The sequence below is a fragment of the Haplochromis burtoni genome, unplaced genomic scaffold (assembly GCF_018398535.1).
Source record: "Haplochromis burtoni strain Fernald_Lab_line unplaced genomic scaffold, NCSU_Asbu1 Contig_171, whole genome shotgun sequence".
Taxonomy (NCBI): Eukaryota; Metazoa; Chordata; class Actinopteri; order Cichliformes; family Cichlidae; genus Haplochromis; species Haplochromis burtoni.
In genome coordinates, this window is record NW_024582532.1 from 1162784 (window position 1) to 1180864 (window position 18081).

An 18081-nucleotide genomic window follows, 5' to 3' on the forward strand; every position below is an offset into this window, starting at 1 on the left:
GGGGCCAATGGACGAGGCCAAAACGTACCACCAAGAAAACAGAGGAGTGGCTAAAGAAGAAGCACATTAAGACATTAAGATTCAAGTTCAGTTTTACTTCCTCATTTATTTATTTCATTTTGGCAGTCCTGGCCCTAGGGTTCAGGACTGCCAAAATGAATTAATTAAATACACCATTAAATAATTAATGAAATGTATCAATAATCAGTGTTGGGAAGGTTACTTTTAAAATGTATTCCATTACAGATTACAGAATACATGCCCCAAAATGTATTCTGTAACGTATTCCGTTACGTTACTCAATGACAGTAACGTATTCTGAATACTTTGGATTACTTAATATATTATCATGCTTTTTACAACAACGTGAATGTACTATTGCTGTGTGATTTATTACTATTACGGAAGGTCCGCGACTCCGAACTGTAGTAAAGGGACCTCTGACTAATAAGGCGGGGTCCCTGTCGGCTCGTAGCCGAAAAATAGCGTTACTTTGTTGTGTGGTCAACTTTTCTTGCGAGAGACAGAGAGAGGCGTTGAAAGGCTGCTCCAACGGAACTTATTGTTTTCGGAGGAAAACACGAACACGGTGTACAGTCGAGTCTTAATAGCTTACTTACAACTGGGCTCGTCAGGCTCTCTTCTTGGCTGCAGTGGTTATTATTATATTTACATGCTTCCAGCTCCCGTTTTTCCTCGATGACAACTCGTACCTTTCCACTCCCCTTTTCCTCCCTCCTCGCGCTCACAGACCCATAACGTGTATGGCGGTCCATTCTCCCTGCAGCACGGACTACACTGCCCATGATGCTACATTCTTTAGAGCTATGCTTGTAGCATTCTGCCTGTTAGCTTAGCACAACAACAACAACGAAAAGGCGCTCTCTCACCCAGGAAACACACAGTCGCAGAGAGAGAGAGAGCGTCGCCCTGTAACGATGGCAACCGTAACGCAGCCGCCTGGAACAACAGAACGTAGCTGTCAAACAAAACCCAAACAGTCCTGACCCGCGACAATATGAAACAGGAAAGTACCGCAGTGTAATCCATTTATTTCAACAAAGTAACTGTATTCTGAATACCACCTTTTTAAACGGTACCTGTAACGGAATACAGTTACTCATATTTTGTATTTTAAATACGTAACGGCGGTACATGTATTCCGTTACTCCCCAACACTGTCAATAATTAATATGGCAATAAATAATTAATTAAATATGCCATAAATATGTATTTAATTACGTTCCATTTTATTTAATTAATGACACATTTAATTAATTATTTAATTGGTGTATTTAATTAATTCATTTTGGCAGTCCTGGCATTCCATATATTATAGCTATTGTGGAAAAGAGGTAACACGATTTATTTATACTGAAATATGAGGATCAGAGAAAGCAGCTGGCCCAAAACCTAGGGGAAAATGGAAGTCAACCTGGCTATTACTGATACACTTCAAAAGAACTCAGAAAGTTGCTTGGTGGGATTCATCAGGTACATTCAGCTGCTTCCTGTAACCTGTGCCTTTATCTGCACCTCCCTGGAATTGTTACAGGCGATTTAAATTTTCCTGTCTGTGCATTTCCGGCTACCTTATCTGCAAAGATTCACTGCAGAAATCGCATGTTTGATTTTTCCCAATGAGCACCGGTTGGTGGCGGTATTGCACCAGTTCGACGTGTGCTAAGCGCCAGTGAATTCATCATGAAGAAGAAGCCAATAAGGAAATGTTACACTGAACGCTTCCCAGGATTTTCCTAGAAGAAGTTAATGGAGCAGACAGAAAGCAATAGGTAGATTTTTTAAAATAACCTCTTGTTTTAACACAAGTGCAAACAAATCTCAGGTCGTAATGTTCTTGTTCTCCTTAATCAGCATGGACAAGGTGGTAAACTGTTTCAAGAAAAGACCAGATGCTGTGGCCAGACTGATCTGCTTCCCCTGGGCAGGTGGAGGGTCCATACACTACGCTCGCTGGGGAAATGTCCTCAGCAGCTCTGTTGAAGGTGAGGTGCCCAGAAAGCATTTCACGTGTACGTGCTTGCACGTTGTAACGAAAGCTCCAGGAAGCAAGTGGAAAAGAAATGTGGTGGTCTGGTATAACTAGTCTTCTCGTCTGTGTTTATGACTAAAGGACAGCTGGACTAAAGATTTTTGGAGCACAGAATAAATTCTTGGCTCTTGACTAAATTTTGTTATCTGCAAAAGAGTTGAGGGGAAAAAACTACACCTTAGAAAAACGTTTTGCCATAATTATATATCAAGATTACCTTTTAACTTTTAAATGTATAGTTTTTAAAATCCTTCTCCTCACATACAAAATAATCAATAATCAGGCCCCATCGTATCTTAAAGACTTCATAGTACCTTAATATCTCAGCAGAGGACTTTGCTGTTTAAGATCAGCCTTAAAACTTTCTTTTTAATTAAAGTTTATAAGCCAGAGCTGGATCAGGTGACCCTGAACTGTCCCCCAATCATGCTGCAATACATTTAGTCTGCTGGAGGGCTTCCCGTGATTAGTGTCTTCTCAGTCTTTGCATGTTTACACACCTATTTGCATTTGATCATTAGTTTTTACTGAACTCTGTCTCTCTCATGTAGTTTGCTTTTATTCTTGCTGCCTCCGCGTTCGTGTCTTTGTCTCGTGTCTACAGGTGGTGGCATTAGCGCTGTTCCCTCACACCAAGAAGGTCCTGGGTTCGAATTCGCAACTCTGGCCGGGACCTTTCTGTTAGCATGCGCTCTAGCACATTGTGGCTTCTATCCAGATACTCCAGCATCTTCCCACAGTTAAATCACTTGCAGTTATTGGGGTTCGGTTAATTGGTGATTCTAAATTGCAAATAGATGTGAATGGTTGTCTGTGTGTGTGTGTGTGTTCGTCCTGTGAAAGAGTGGCGACCAACTCTGGCGTGTACTGCGCCTCATGCCCTATGACAGCTGGGATAAGCTCCAGTGGTAGTGTAGTAGAGGAGTAGTAGTTCTCCTCTGAGTCCCGAATGAATGAACTCCTGACCCTGTCTGTAAGGGACAAGCCAGCCACCCTTCAGAGAAAGCTGTTTTCCACGGCTTGTGTCTGCAACCTCATGCCAGTTATGAACAGAATTGCCAGCACTCTAGTCCGTCACTTAAAAACAGACCTGGCATTTAAAAACAATCAATCATCAGAATTAGGTTTCTACACATGCCTCAGAGGACTTTTATGCTTTGAACTGTTTTTCTTTCTTTCTTCCTTTTTTTTTTTTGTAGTGTTGGCTGTCAAACTTCCCGGCAGAGAGAGTCGAGCTAAAGAGCCATTCTTTGAAAACATGCAGCAGATCGTGGATGAAGTGATTAGTGTGTTGTTGCCGCTGCTAAAGGAGAAGCCATTCGCTCTGTTTGGCCACAGGTATGGCGAGAAAAAATGATCCCTGAATAAAAACAAGGCTGTCGTCATAAACAGAACACTGCATGGTTTTAATCCCTGCAACATAAAGAAAAAATTCTAATCTGTTTCAGTTTCGGTGCCTTCACAAGCTTCGCTGTTGCAGACGCGCTGAAGAAAATTCACAACATGGAGCCAGTTCACATCTTTCTGTCTGGTGCTTCTGCACCTTATGTAAGTAAAACTACTGGATGACCTGGAAAACTTCTTATTACTTGAGTCTTTTTTTTGCTTGGAATATGCTTTTTAAGTATTTTTTTCTTTCATTGCTTGTGATATTTATTAGTTCCACGAAGCAAAAAAAGACAAACATAACCCTGTTTTTTGGGGCTGTGGACTTCAAATCTGCAGTGACAAACGTGAAAATCCTCTCTGTGCTGTTATGTCACCACTTCATGCTTTATTCTACATTTCTGTGCTTCTGCCACATAATTTTTACCCAAAACTCGGATCACCAAAGAGATTAAAATTCTTTCATTGAAACTATATTCACTATAAGCTAATCACGTATTTTAAAATCCATTTAAATTAATTAGACTCAATCTGTACACACATAACTGCCATGAAAGCCCTGATCTACGAATCCTGATGTTCATATTCAACAAACATCAGTGATAACATTTGGAAAAGCTATACGTTTGTAATTTGGCCTCTTTAACGTAAGAAAAGAGTTGGGTGTTGTTGATATGACACGACAACAGCACTGTACTGTGTTGTTCTTTGTCTTTAAGTCAGAGACTCGCATTAAAACCCCAAAGCGAAGCGACTTGTCTGATGAAGATTTTCTTAAGTGGTTAATTTCGATTGGAGGAACTCCTCCTGAGCTGCTGGCGAACCCTGAAGTCCTCAAGCTCTTCCTTCCCGCCCTGAAGGCTGACCTGCACGTAGTGGAGAACTACAGGTGGGCGGACAGCTGTCTGTTACTTAATCTGCTCTTAACATTTCTAAAACCAAGCGTAGATGTTGTCAGTGATGGGAGTTGCTGACCTCTCTGCAGATGTAACAAGGCGAGCAGCCCGCTTTTCTCCTGCCCGGTCACGTGTTTTGACGGGAAGGATGACATTCCTCATGATTTACAAGGTCAGTGCTCTAACAGGCCAAGAAGGGGCTGTACGTTACTCTTATGGTTATTACATTGACTTAAATGCAAATTGCTACTTTGTGCTTCTCCCTTCTTTGTTTTGCAGAGCAGTGTTTACGTAACCCTAACAATCCGTCTCCTTCTACTGAACTCTGACTTCAGTATCTTGCAGTTTGTTCATCGGAGTGTGAAAGTTAGATCGAAAGCACTCAGCCATAGAAACAACCTCTTGTATGTATGAATGGGTGAATGAGCCTTGTAGCACAAAGCGCTCAAGCAGAGTAGTAAATAAATTTAAAAGCATACATTAATAATTACATAATTAAACACAAGTTAATAATCAAATTAAAATGTACACACCGAAAGCCCCGTTTCACAGTGAGTGGATGGCGTTTGTCAGGATGTTTCTTATGTGGTGAAAACCACCTTTAAAAAAATGTCAGGTGGAGTTAGCTTCGGTTAGTAAATGATGATCTACCTGGTTTATGGCTTCACCTGGTCCAGGGATGTCTGCGGCCGTCGGGCTGAGTAAATCTTTTGCTGGGCAGTGTTAACTAATGCTAACTGTTTCTTACTAGAGAGCACGGGATCTGAACCAGAGGCAGCAAGAATGTGTGACTGAGTACGTGAAAGACTTTGATTTACAGGTGATCAAGTGAAATTAGTGTGTGTGTGTGTGTGTGTGTGTGTGTGTGTGTGTGTGTGTGTGTGTGTGTGTGTTTTATTAACAGCTTGGAAAGACATCACATCAGGAGATTTCTCCATAAAGATGTTCCACGGATCTCATTTCTACCTGAAGGACTCTGGAAACGAAAAAATAATTTTGGACTATGTCACAAAACATTTGGAAACCTCAGAAATGGATTATTTATAAACAAAATGACTTTTGTAATTTTTCTACTAGTTTATGGTGATATTTAATTGTGTCACCAGTGTAGCTTGTTGTGGGACTGGGGCGGTCAAAACATGAGTACAGTGAATTCAGTAACTAAGCTAGAAAGTATTGAGACCTAAAATAAATATCCTATTCCTGTTAATGACTTATTTTAATTATCTAGAGTTTGTGATTTAGAAAGAGTTGATTAAATGTCTCTGGATGCATCTTTTTCTGTTTTAATTTGGATTTTTTTTTTTTGACTGACTCCACAGAAACAAAACAAATACAATTTCTCTTTTTAAATCCATATTTAAATGATTACAGTCTATATATATATATTCGAGATGCACTATATTCACAAATAAATATATTGCCTCATCATATATGTGACATTTCTACAACTGTTTTATTATTCAAGTTTATTATTTAACCTCAGTTGCAATTCTGAGGAAAAACACAAGCATGTCTATATATTATTGATTCAGAATCAATTTTCAATCTTTTTTTTTTTTAAATCGTATTTTTTATTTTTGAGACCTAAACAAAAATATATATTTGGGATTTTTTTTTTGTTTTTTTTTTTTGCTTCTATTTGTTGCATCACATTTAAGGGAAAACAACCTTAAGTAATGATTTGCAATTGCATGTTAATATTGAGCCACAGGACAATATTTAACAGTGTTCTATGTGCCCTGTGAATAACATGCTTTGCTCTAAGTGCAGTTTTCTTTTGCCCAGGGAAGCGTGAACCTAAAACAAAAACAGGAGCAGTCTAAAGAACACGCAGGTCATGAAACTGTCAGTGTTTTGTGTAGAAACACAGGAGTTAAGGTTATCACATAAATGGAAAAGAATATATTTCCTAGTCAATATTCTTAGAGTACACAGTTTAACGTTCTGAGTTTAGTTTTGTTTCTTTGGCAGCCAGATTCAAGTGAGGCAGAGTTGAGTGTTTGGGTTGGGATCCAGCTACACGTAGCCATCGTCTCTGGGAGGACGAGGAGGAGGAGGGGGCGGCTGCAATTGATCGCTGTCCATCTGCTGTGTGTCAGGAATGTTCTCCAGTGTGAAGGAGTCAGTGGAGCGAGTGCTGATACGAAGAGGGGCCAGGCGGCGCAGGTTGCTTGGGGTCCTTGGCAAATCCACCTGGGCTCGATGTGACAGAGCCACCATGCTGCTGTCGAGCTCACTCTCCCCAAGCCAAGGCGGAATCTGCAACAAATCCATGGGGTCCAGGTCCGGCATGAAGGCTGGGTTCTCAATCCCAGCTGGATGAACAAAAGAAACTGAATTAGGACCTCCGGTTTCTATATTATGGCTTCTGTTGTTCTCAACGATTTGCAAATATAATTTATAATAGAACGTGTCACGTTTAAAATGACAAAAAGAAAAAAATAAGGCAATTTCAATGGTCGTAGGAACATGTCTGAAGTTTGGAGAGAGTAATGTTTCCAACAGTCTAGCTTCCACTTTTCTTCCATAGGCATTAATATACCCCCATACCATTAGAGATGCAATCTTTTGAAGTGAGTGCTAATAACAGTGCAGTGTCCATGTGTCCCATCCAGTTCATTTCAAGTGAGCTGCGTTTCTGCATGTCGTGGTTAACTTTGTTCACAGACAACATGTGGAGGTGTTTCTGAGCCCATGCTGTGATTTCCTAAACGGTGTCATGACAGTTTTTAATGCAGTTTTTAATCCAAAGATCACAGGAATCTGTTGAGGATCTTTGGCCATGTTTTTTGCACACAGAGATTTCTCCAGATTTTCTGAGTCTTGTGATGAAATAATCAAAGTCTTTGCCGTTTTATTTTGAGGAACATTTTTCTAAAATTGTTCCTTGATCTGTAGACAACATTTTGCAGATTGATGAACTTCTACCCATGTTTCGTTCTGATAAACTCTGCCTCTCAAAGATAATCTTTTTAGACATAGTCATGTTACTGTTCTGTTACCAGTTAAACTAGAAAAATGTTCTTCCAGCTAATTCTTTTTAGTACCACCTAATTTCCAACCGTCTTAACTTTTTACGATTACTGCTAACATCAAATTCAACATAAGATAATCTTTTTCACAAAACAGTAAAATGTGTACTTTTACGAGCTATATGGATTTATGAGATTTGACACTGTGTGCTTGATGCTTCTCGTCTGTGTACATAAATTAAATTCAACACAGCTTCAGTTCTCTGGAAATATTTTACAAACGTTTGTGGAGTCGGAGCAGAATTAGGCAATTCTACGATAATGAGCTGTCTTCACACATGCACTGCAGCCATAAACTGTTCCCAACAGGTTAGAAGGAAAACGTTCAAAAGAAATGAATCGAACATTAGCCAGGCTTTAACCTGCCAGTCCACTAGTACAAAGTCCATATGATGTATGACAGTCGGGTACTTTTACCCTGCAGCTCACCCTTACATAAACCACATACGGTATTTCCAGTAGTGCGAGCCTGAGGATGACTATTTCCTGCTGTGTGCTGCACCTTTCTGTGCAGCACACAAACAGAAAGACTGAAAACTGAGAATTTCATTTTAAAGATTAAATTTTTAAAATGGTACTCAAGTAATTTTTGCACTGAAGGGAGTTTGTTTCATATTGTATCTATTTTGACCTTAATTGCATTTAAAGCATGGTTCTGTAATATTTGTGTTTATAGTTACTATAGTGACCAGTTATAGTGACCAGCTACTCTCTTGGTCACTCTTGAAAAATATATGTTTGCTCTTAGATACATGATTTACAGACTTGTTTTACCTCCTGCTCTGTACGTGGCTCTCATGTATGATTGGTCATAGCCAGAAGCGCTGTCTCCCTCTGAGCCTAAAAATGAACATGACAAGATTTTCATTGGCTCTCTAAGTGCTTACATATTTTAAATCTGAAGAAAAAAAACACCCAACAATCATACAAACCCTCATCACCAGAATAGCTGGTTTTAGCCTTGTCCATTGACTTTCCATTAGGCATCTGTAACAAGAAGACAAGTCATTAGATTATTAGCTGTGGTTCAAAAAGTGAAATTCTAAGTCATATTCATTTGTTCTCATGTTTAGGACTTGGTAGCATTTTTAATTTTCGGATAAAAGATTAGTAAAGCCCAACAATTTTATGAGTAGGCCAATAATATAGGAATATATTAGCTATTTGATGGCTGATTGGTATCGGCATTTATAGCAGCTGACCAATGAAAATGAATAAAGTAACAAGAAACGTGATAGTTTGTCCACCAGAGGGAACTCTGTAACTTCACTGTTAGCGATACACTTGCTTGGACCCTCACAAACACAACAACCAGCTGGTCCAAGCAGAGTTATGTAGAGCGTAAACAACCAATTAAATAAATGCACATAAAAACTGTTTGAGAGATTTGTTCATGTTTCATGTGTCTGAAAGAAAAAATGATCTGATGCCCAAATTTGAGTCGAAACACTGGACTTTTCTGAGAATTGAGATATTAATGAAGCATAAAATTCAACCACTTAAACAAATTTATCTTCAGGAATGCCAATAACTGTAATTTGGCATCTTCGCCAAAAACCATAATGCTCTTTATTATTTTTTCTTCTTTTTGTAAAACATTTGAGAATTCGTGGATAACAAGAATAATTATGTTTCAGAATTAAAAATATGACTTTCAACCAAATGTGTAAGCATACTGGTGGATTATCAACTACAGAAAAATAAAAATGATTTCTGTAATTGCTAATACTGTTAATTTAGGGCAGCTGTGCTATAAATCTTGCTGGTTGGTGGTCTATTAAATTTGTTAACCGCCATCAAATATTGGTATCAGTATCCAACTTAAAAATCAGTTCTATTGATTTTTTGGGAAAATGGCAAATGGCCTTTATAGCGCTTTACTAGTCCCTAAGGACCCCAAAGCGCTTTACACAACCAGTCATCCACCCATTCACACACACATTCACACACTGGTGATGGAGAGCTACATTGTAGCCACAGACATGATAAAAAAAAAAAATCTAAATACTGAAAATGTTAATTATGTCTAAACATGAGATAAAGATAGTATAAAACAGTTTTAAAAAGTTTTGAAAAGTGGTATTTTACTTCAGGAAGAAAATAAATATAGAAATGAAGTTATGACCTTCTGCTGCTGTTCTTTTTGTGTGTGCTTGACAATCGTCTTTGGTGGTTTGACGCCCATTTTTGCAGACGTGAACGACTTCAGTCGGTTCCTCATGGTTCTCTGGAAGATCTCCTGGACTTCTTTTTCATCTCTGTTGATATCGAAATGGCTGCGACTGAATCTGTGCCGATGCTGTAAACAAGAGGACGAGAACACAGCTTAATACTCCTTCACAAAATCAAAAACGGCAGGTCATGAAGTCAAGCTTAGGCTTAGGTTCAACTCTGTGTTAATAGACTAGAAGATCTGTTGAGCTCATGCTCACAGTTCCTGCACATCTGCAAGCCACTTTGGAATGCATCTACCACAGTGCTTCCTTTATATACTACACTATATGGCCAAAAGTATTTGGTTGTCTGCCTTCACACATGTGAACTTGAGAGACATCCTATTCTTAATCCTTTGGGTTTAATATGATCTCAGCTCACCCTTTGCAGCTATAACAGCTTCAACTCTTCTGGGAAGGCTTTCCGTGGGTTTAGGTGTGTTTATGGGAATTTATTAGTGAACTCAGACACTGATGTTGGACAGGATGTCCTGACTTGCAGTCTCCGGTCTAATTCGTCCCAAAGATGTTCTGGTATTTTGAGATCAGGACTCTGCAGGCCAGTTCTTCTACACTAAACTTGCGCATCTATGTCTTTATAAACTTTACTTCATGCACTGGTGCACGGTCATGTTGGAAGGGGCCATCCTCAAACTGTTCCCACAAAGTTAAGAGCTTAAAATTGGTCAAAATGTCTTGGTATGGTGAAGCATAGTTCTCACTGATGCCTGGAAATATTCTTCTTTTGATAACACGTTAAATTGTACTAATTATACAGAAGCGCGGCACTAAGGTGCTTTAGTAAGCCCTTGATGTAATGACTCAATGTGCTCATTACCTGTTTTCTGCTCTTGTAGAGATGCTGATCCAGAAGGTGGTGAGCGTTAATTGCCTCAGCTTCCCTCACAGCCTTCATGATCTGCTCATGCATTTCCAGGCTCACTGATGGAATGGGATCTCTACTAAGAAGCAAACCAAATCATGTCAGCGGTATAAAGTAATATAACAATATTAAAGTAGTACATTAACTCTGGTTTCCATTTTACAGCACAGTGGCAAATTGAAGCTTCAGGCATAGAAGATGTTTGTTAATCTAATCTAACTAATAGTTGCAGTGCATTTGATTTCACAACATGATCCTATACTGACTTTTAAGTCTGCTTTTAGCTCTTCTCCTATTGTCATAAAAATCTAGATTGCTCACCTCGTAGTGGACATTGCACCATGATCATTTGACATATTTGCATTGTTGATATCGAAGGATTCACTTTCAGACTTTTTCTTGAAGTCAATAATGGAATTTTCATTACGGACAAACTCCAGAGAGCCCCTCCGCTCACCCTGGAACAGAAGAAGACCATGTTTTCTTTACATGTGGCAGTTTTATCAGTTTTCTTTAATGAGTACTTTAGCAAAATGATGCTCACTTCAGTCACATATTCCATAGCATCCTTGAGGTTCAGCTGATGGAAGACATCAAAGACTTGGTCTTGTTTCTTCCTTGCAGACGGCTTCATCAAAATCCATGACATCCAGTTTTCCTCAAAATACTTCCACCTTTGCAAAAGGGAAACGAAATACTTATTTTAAAGTTTTTTTTAAAATGAGAAGATATTTTCAAATTACGTGTCAAGTCTTATACATACTTGCTCCTCATGTAGTTGTGTCCTATTTGTCCTGATATGTCTTCTATGGCAACCAAAGTGTGATTAAACATCTAAAGAAAGGAGAAGGACTCAGCAATAACTGGATAGAAAATGGTTGTGTAGGTGAAACGAGAGGTTTTTTCTTTTTAGATTTACCTTGTTTGTCAATTTCTCTAGGAGCGAAACCTCAGTCACTGCAGCTCTCTTTACTTTAAGCCACATGACCAGAGGTTTCATTGTTATTCCCTGCAACAATGTCAAGCAGGAATGCAATAGTGTTAGGGGGGGTGGTAAGTTCATGAGCTTTAACAGAGACCGGGTAGAGGACAGGGTTCTCTGTATCTTAGCTGTTCCTAGGACTACTTTGTTTTGGAGAGAGACCTCTGATGTTGTGCCTGGAATTTGTTTGGGAGTGACAGCTCCTAATGCTTTTATTGGTGATTTTTATTGGTACTTCTTTACTTTCATGTCAGAAGGGGCCCAGAGGCCAGTACAAGGAAGTGGACCCAAGGGCAGACACAAAAACAAACAGCAATAAGGTTTTACAGGCTTTACTGTAAACACAGAAATGAGAAATGACATGATGTGGGTTCATGTGAGAGCACTATAGTTAGACCTGTAAGTAATACCTGTAATACAAGGGCGTGAGAGCAATATTGATTCTGTGGGCTTACTTGCAGGCCATTCCAAGGAATAGATTTCAGAGAGGTGCAGAGAATCTTGCCAGAGAACCGAGCTGCATGTGAGCTGCAAGCTCCTCTTTTCATTGCTCATTGAGCCTCCAGAAGCTGGACTTTGGTTCAGCGGTCTTATTATCACTATACTATACTATATCACTATACTACTACACTCTGTATCTCACTGTACAACTGTATAGTGACAATAAAGGCATTCTATTCTATTCTATTCTTTTCTATTCTACTGACCTACATTAGGTACATTAAACTTTGAAGAGTGACTCCAGAAGATTCCAGACACAACATCAAATGTCCAAAGGAGTGCAGTCCCAGGAACAGCTAAGCTACTGCCAGAAGCCTTTTTTTTTCTTCGAAAAAGATAGTTAACTAATTAAGAAAAAGTGACAAATTCACCTGCAAGATGACAGTGAAGTACACCACAATGAGTGTAGTGCAGACCATCAGGTTTTTCTCTTTTATCTTATTTTCATCCAGCATCACAGCCAGGCCATACGCAACAGCCCCTCGTAGGCCACCGTAGCTCATAATCACCTGATCTACAAACTCCAAGGGCACCAGCCTGTACCTGTTGAGGATCCAGGTGAGGAAAAATACACCTGCAGTACGAACACAAACACACTTATAAACACACAGTCTTATATGAAGACTCACAAAATATCTTCAAATGAATCTTCATGAGTTTTGAATGCATTTTAGTGTTTCAGTCTATCTAAATGTATTTGCATAACAAACAAACCTTTTACATCACAGTGATGCTTTAACACAAAACTGAGCCCAAAAAGATAAAATCTCACCAATGAATCTGTACACCAAGACGAAGAGGAGCGTGAGTAGGATGAAGCCCGTGTTCCAAACCCAGATAACCTTATCGATGGCTGAGATGCCGAGGAAAACAAAGATGATGGTTTCTGATCCGTTGGCAAAAGCCTTCATGGAGTATCTGACTGTTTGGACCGAATTCTCATCCATGTTTGCGTTGATGTACTTCTGACAGCACATTCCACAGAAGACAATCCTAGAGAAAGGAAACACAAAAGTAGACTTTCATCTAAATATGTTTACAAAATATGCAAAATAGATGCAGAAATAATAAAACAAATTCAGTTGTAAAACACTCACGAAAGGATAGCAGACAGCGAAAGCATCTCGGCAGTCAGGTAGGAAAGATATCCCAAAACAAAGATGAAGCCTGGCTCGATGATCTGGATGTTTTTTGTGCATCTGGTCAGAAGTGAAATTAGTAGGCCAAAAACAAGGCCCACAAGGGAACCGCCAAATGCAACCACGAAGAAGGAAACTGTAGAGAAAGGGGGAAATGTGTAAAAATCTACTTTTAGGCTTTGTTATGTTTTTTATTGCATCTGTTTACATGCCTCTACTCCCTACTGTCCTAACTGTCTTCTGCTAAAAAAAAGAGTAAATAAAGGCATCTCCAAAAGTTGATTCTTTTCATCTGGATGTAGCGTTTTCAGTGGGAGACACGTTTCATCACTCATCCAAGTGACTTCTTCAGTCTGAGCTCACTGCAGGTTTCCCCAATCTTATAAACAGTACATTTGCATAATAACTGAAACTAGCACCACTGAAGGAACTGGGAGGTCAGTTCCCAGCCAATGCCAATCAAAGCATCGTGGTGGCTTGAAATGGTCAATGCATTTTGATGAAGAAGCTCATAATACTGAACAAAAAAATGCTGTAAAAAGAAACAAAAAAACAATTTCTGCTTAGCCAGACGTGACTGTAAGTGTTTATAACCCATACACAGGCAAATCCTCTGTTAACAGTTTAATAAATGTCATATCTTACCTATTCCTTTGATAATTTCTGCAGCATCAATTTTAGGTCCTCCCAGTGACACAAATGCATCAAACACATTGAAGAGCACCTAAGAGAGGAAGAAGAAAAAATAATGTCTGGTCATTTAGCAGTAAAGAAGGACCCATGACAAAGGGTGCAATTCTCCTGTAATTAAATGGAATTTCGACGTATTTTATTTGAAATTGCAAAGTAATTATATTTACCTACAAGTACTACACACTAGAGTAAGGGGGTAACAGTTTTTTGTTGTGCAAAAACAAACAGTATTACATTGTAGCTACACTGTCCTTTTGGGGGTATGGGCAGTTTTACAGAGTAGATTGATACTGCCTTTTTACGACTTTATTTAATCATCGTTGTGTTAATATGCATTAATGGAAGCCCTGTGGATGTGATAAGTACTGTTCCAGCGTACCAAGTTACAAAAAATAAATGAATACCACCAAATGTGTAGGCCTATCTGACCGTATAATGATGGAGCCACATCTAACTTAATTTTTTTCTGTCACAGTCACAACAAGTGTATTGGATCAGAATGTCTTCTTTCCTGTGAAATACCTGGAAGTTAAGCAAGGCAAGTCCCTCCATAATAAGACCTGATGTTGGGAAATATTTGATTGTTTTTCCACGAATTACCACTTAATAAGGATCTATTAAAATAATTTATACACTACTTAAAACACTTGCAGTGTAATTATTTCTTAGTTCCTTTAAAGCACATGAAGTTATGCAAAACTAAAAATTACTAACTACTATTTAAAATTACTTACATAGTACTTAAATTTACTTATAGTATAATTATTTTCTTGTTTCCTGTAAAAAGTAGTGTGCTTACCTTAAGTATAGCTCAAGTATTTGTGGGTAAATATAACCTCTTAAGCCCCAAAGGGGTTTCTGAGCTTCCTGCTCGAAAATGCAATGCCCAAATTAATTGATTATTTCTCTGCAATTACAAACTCTGTCCTTACAATCTTCGTATCAAAATAAAGCAAACACTTGTGAAATTTCATCAGAGTTGTAAATATTGAAGCAGATATTACTGTGTCAAAGTTACTGAGACTGGAACACAGAAAAAGTAAATAGAATTTATCCTCGCCTAATTTTTTTTTAGCATATAACCCTTTTAAAATATGCCTCAGTTCACATTTCATTACAGAAATTCAGTAACCAACATATAAACATCATCTGTGCAACGATTTATGTTTGTAAAGTGAAACAGTGAAAAATTACAGCACTGTCAATACATGAATATCCACATGTTGTACAAAAATGTCTAATTTTGGCACACAATTGGACACCATGCCAGTTGAATTTTTTAGGTATTTAAGAGCAGAAATAATTGATTTTATTAACAGGCCTAAAAATGCTTTTTTTAATATATATATATTTTTGAAGATTTAACGACACATTTACATGATGATGGCCCTTTTCTGCCGTGTGCATGGAGCATTTAATTGGTCTCTGGCCCTTTAAACTCTGAGGAGCTGTAACTTTGGTCTCTTTTGTTCAATTTGCTTGATTGACATCTTTTTTTAATTGTTTGAGCCAATAGAATCACAGTAACAATGCCACGTTCACGTTACTTCAACCAATCAGACCTTGCAAGGCTAAAACCCACGTGGGCCCAGATTTACTGCATGTGGTGTCTGTCCAGTCACGTGTCTGTAGGTGGGTCTATAATGGAGGTTGTTGATGGAAAATGGCTCTGATGTGGTTAGGTAGGCGTGGTAACTGCTGATAATCACATGGCTATTTCATATAAATGAAATGAAAATAAATTCCATTTAATTGAAGGGGACTTACATCCTTAGTTATCGGTGGTATGAATAAAGTGTTACCTGGTGCTTTACTGTCTTAATATGCTTCACTCATGAACTCTTAGTAATGTTGGGGCAATCAGATTAAAGTTTATTCTCTCTAACAAGGACATGGCAACACAGCTTATGGATGCAAACAAAAGAACCATACTTCAAGGAAATCATTTCCTTTGGCCATGAGACACAATGCTACAGATGGTAAAAAACAAACAAACCAAAAAAACCCACACTGGTTTTGTGTGGAAAATGTTCCTCACATGATAACTGCTGCTGAACACTCGCTCCTCCTCTAGCTCCCCAGCCAGAAACCAGTTAAGGACACCTTTAACCTTTTGTTCTGCTTCACTCTAGTTACAGATTATATCAATACAATACAGGGCCAGAAATAAAGTAAATACATTGCCAGTATTGCCGATACCAATACTGATAATGATACTTTTAACCTATAAAGGCAGCTTATATAAGGGAGAGCATTGTGTCTTGATTTATGAGATGAATTATCTCTGATGTGCAAATTCTGTCCACATTTAATTAATTAGTTAATTTTTATTTTACTTTCAATTTTAAGCTTAATTCAGTTCTCTAAGACATGTATTCAGTTTTATAGTACACCTCTCCTTTAAGGAGCAATATGATATAGCACTTATGCTTCTGAGAAGGTCACACTTCTAACGATAAAGTCACAGGTTTCTAACATTGTAATTTTAAAAGGTGTGCAAAGTTTCAAGTTTCAGCAGTGAACGGGGTGGAACTTCATGATTCGTATCAAATGAACTCAAGACTGTTCAGAAACACCTTTATTGACCAGAGAAGCTCAGATAAGATGGCAAAACATCAGCTAGAGTAAAACCACTTAAACTGAAGTGCTGGAATGTTTACTTTCTTTACACTTCATGTCTTCAAAGTGGACATGTCTATGACAGATATCTCACCAAACTCACAGGTTATGTTACTTAAGTAATGCTAAAGACAGCAATGATGCATACGAACCACAGTTACACCGTCGTTGAGCAGCGACTCTCCAAACACCATGATGAAGAGGACATCGTTAACGTGCACCTGCTCAAACACAGCGATGACGGCCACGGGGTCCACAGCAGCCATCAGACTGCCAAAAAGAAGGTACTGCAGCAGACCGATGTCCAGGTCACCTGTACAGGAAATGCCTTGATGCTCAATCATCCAGGTAAGTAAATCCCAAAAGGTTGATTCTGTACATCTGTACATCCCCAATCTTATAAACAGTACATTTGAATAATAACTGAAACTAGCCAACTGAATGAACAATGGGCTGGGAGGTCAAGTCCTTGATCATTAATATGCAAATTGTCATGACCATTGATCAAAGACCATTGATCAATGCCTATGAGTACCATTCACAGAAAGTTGGGGAATGGCTGCAATCACAGCATTGTGAGACACAGCCCCCTCCTTGATTCACAGACACATTTTTTCTAAACACAACACCTCAGTGGCTTTAAACCCCAAAACACACTGCGCCAAAAAATGGTCCACCCTGTTAAGGGAAAATTGTACTTAGTAGTCAGTATAAGCTTTTAATGATATAAGTTTACATGTGATAGAATACTGCATGATGACCTTGCACTGCATTGGATTCCAACACAGCCGAATCATCACCAACGACACAATCCCACATGCTGTTGGACTTAGTAATGGAACATGTCATCAACTCTTCTGGATCGATTTCAACGTGACAAACTGGAATACATCCATCCACTTCCCAGTGTTTCTGGACCAACTCCCAGGGAAGAACCACTCCATGTGCTACAAACAAGAGAAAGGTAACAGACCCCTTGGAAACACCACAAACTGTGTCCAAACTGCAGGCCACGGAGAGGGCGCCCCTGTGAATATGAGTGGACCTTCTAACGGCACGTACTGGGTGCAAGGAATGGCCTGGCTATGTGGACAATGGGCATGTTTCATACTGCCCCCAGGCTGGACAGGAACATGTGCTCCTATATTCCTGTCAGACCACACTTTCAAGATGACCGCAGTAAACACCACTTCTACAGCATGCTGGAAAAGAAGATCAACGTTCCCTAAACTTCAACCACATGACCCGATATGGGGAAGCAACGTACCCAAGGAATTCAAACTGTGGACTACCGGACGGAAAGTACTCCACACATTGTTCCCCTGGGTGGGAATCGGAAAAAACATGCTGAGGATCAAAACTCTGGACTACCGCTTTGGACTCCTCTTGAACGCTTCGTGCAAGATCAACGAACAGCAGAATAAGGAAATCAATGCATTACGGATCGCAGTGATGCAACATCGAGTAGCTTTGGACATGATACACAGCAAATTCAAAAGTGTTAAATTTTTTGGTGTTAATAGTCTCCTTGCAAAAGTAGAGTTAATTTTACTCTAAGCAGAGTCACATTCTTTTAAAATAACTCTGAGGTGTAAAATGATAGTAGTTAAAATCGAGTGTTAAAAATGAGTGTTTCTCTGTCAAATCTGGAGGTGTTACAATGGAAACATTAACTCTTGAC

The 18081-nt window shown here is 39.0% G+C and overlaps 2 protein-coding genes across 3 annotated transcripts in view; one reads left to right on the forward strand and one right to left on the reverse strand.

Moving 5' to 3' along the window:
- Positions 1–1669: 1669 nt before the first annotated feature.
- olah (oleoyl-ACP hydrolase) lies at positions 1670–5674 on the forward strand. 2 transcript variants are annotated; one of them, XM_005943567.3, is made up of 7 exons: positions 1670–1793; positions 1876–2006; positions 3253–3391; positions 3502–3601; positions 4159–4328; positions 4425–4507; positions 5240–5674. In XM_005943567.3, exons 1-7 carry the CDS (start codon positions 1771–1773, stop codon positions 5380–5382), a joined length of 789 nt encoding a protein of 262 aa, XP_005943629.1. In that variant the 5' UTR covers positions 1670–1770; the 3' UTR covers positions 5383–5674. The 2 variants fall into 2 exon arrangements, with proteins under 2 accessions (XP_005943629.1, XP_005943630.1); XM_005943568.2 differs by lacking the exon at positions 5240–5674 and adding an exon at positions 4615–5185.
- A 235-nt stretch (positions 5675–5909) lies between these two features.
- Positions 5910–18081, reverse strand: part of LOC102310615 (sodium/hydrogen exchanger 3) — a 27693-nt gene continuing 15521 nt past the window's right edge. The window contains exons 3-16 of the mRNA XM_042225393.1: positions 16553–16713; positions 13734–13812; positions 13047–13224; positions 12722–12942; positions 12321–12523; positions 11386–11475; positions 11230–11300; positions 11011–11140; positions 10788–10924; positions 10422–10542; positions 9496–9669; positions 8303–8357; positions 8145–8210; positions 5910–6653 (exon numbers count right to left, since the gene is read on the reverse strand). Coding sequence (XP_042081327.1) covers positions 6355–6653; positions 8145–8210; positions 8303–8357; positions 9496–9669; positions 10422–10542; positions 10788–10924; positions 11011–11140; positions 11230–11300; positions 11386–11475; positions 12321–12523; positions 12722–12942; positions 13047–13224; positions 13734–13812; positions 16553–16713 — 1985 coding nt within the window. The 3' untranslated portion in view covers positions 5910–6354. The remainder of the gene's footprint in view (positions 6654–8144; positions 8211–8302; positions 8358–9495; positions 9670–10421; positions 10543–10787; positions 10925–11010; positions 11141–11229; positions 11301–11385; positions 11476–12320; positions 12524–12721; positions 12943–13046; positions 13225–13733; positions 13813–16552; positions 16714–18081) is intronic.

Coding starts and splice junctions, on each gene's coding strand:
- olah (XM_005943567.3), top strand. CDS start 1,771: ATGGAGCAGACAGAAAGCAATAG. Junction 3,602..4,158: donor CTGGTGCTTCTGCACCTTAT/GTAAGTAAAACT, acceptor TTTGTCTTTAAG/TCAGAGACTCGCATTAAAAC. Junction 4,508..5,239: donor CATTCCTCATGATTTACAAG/GTCAGTGCTCTA, acceptor TTTTATTAACAG/CTTGGAAAGACATCACATCA.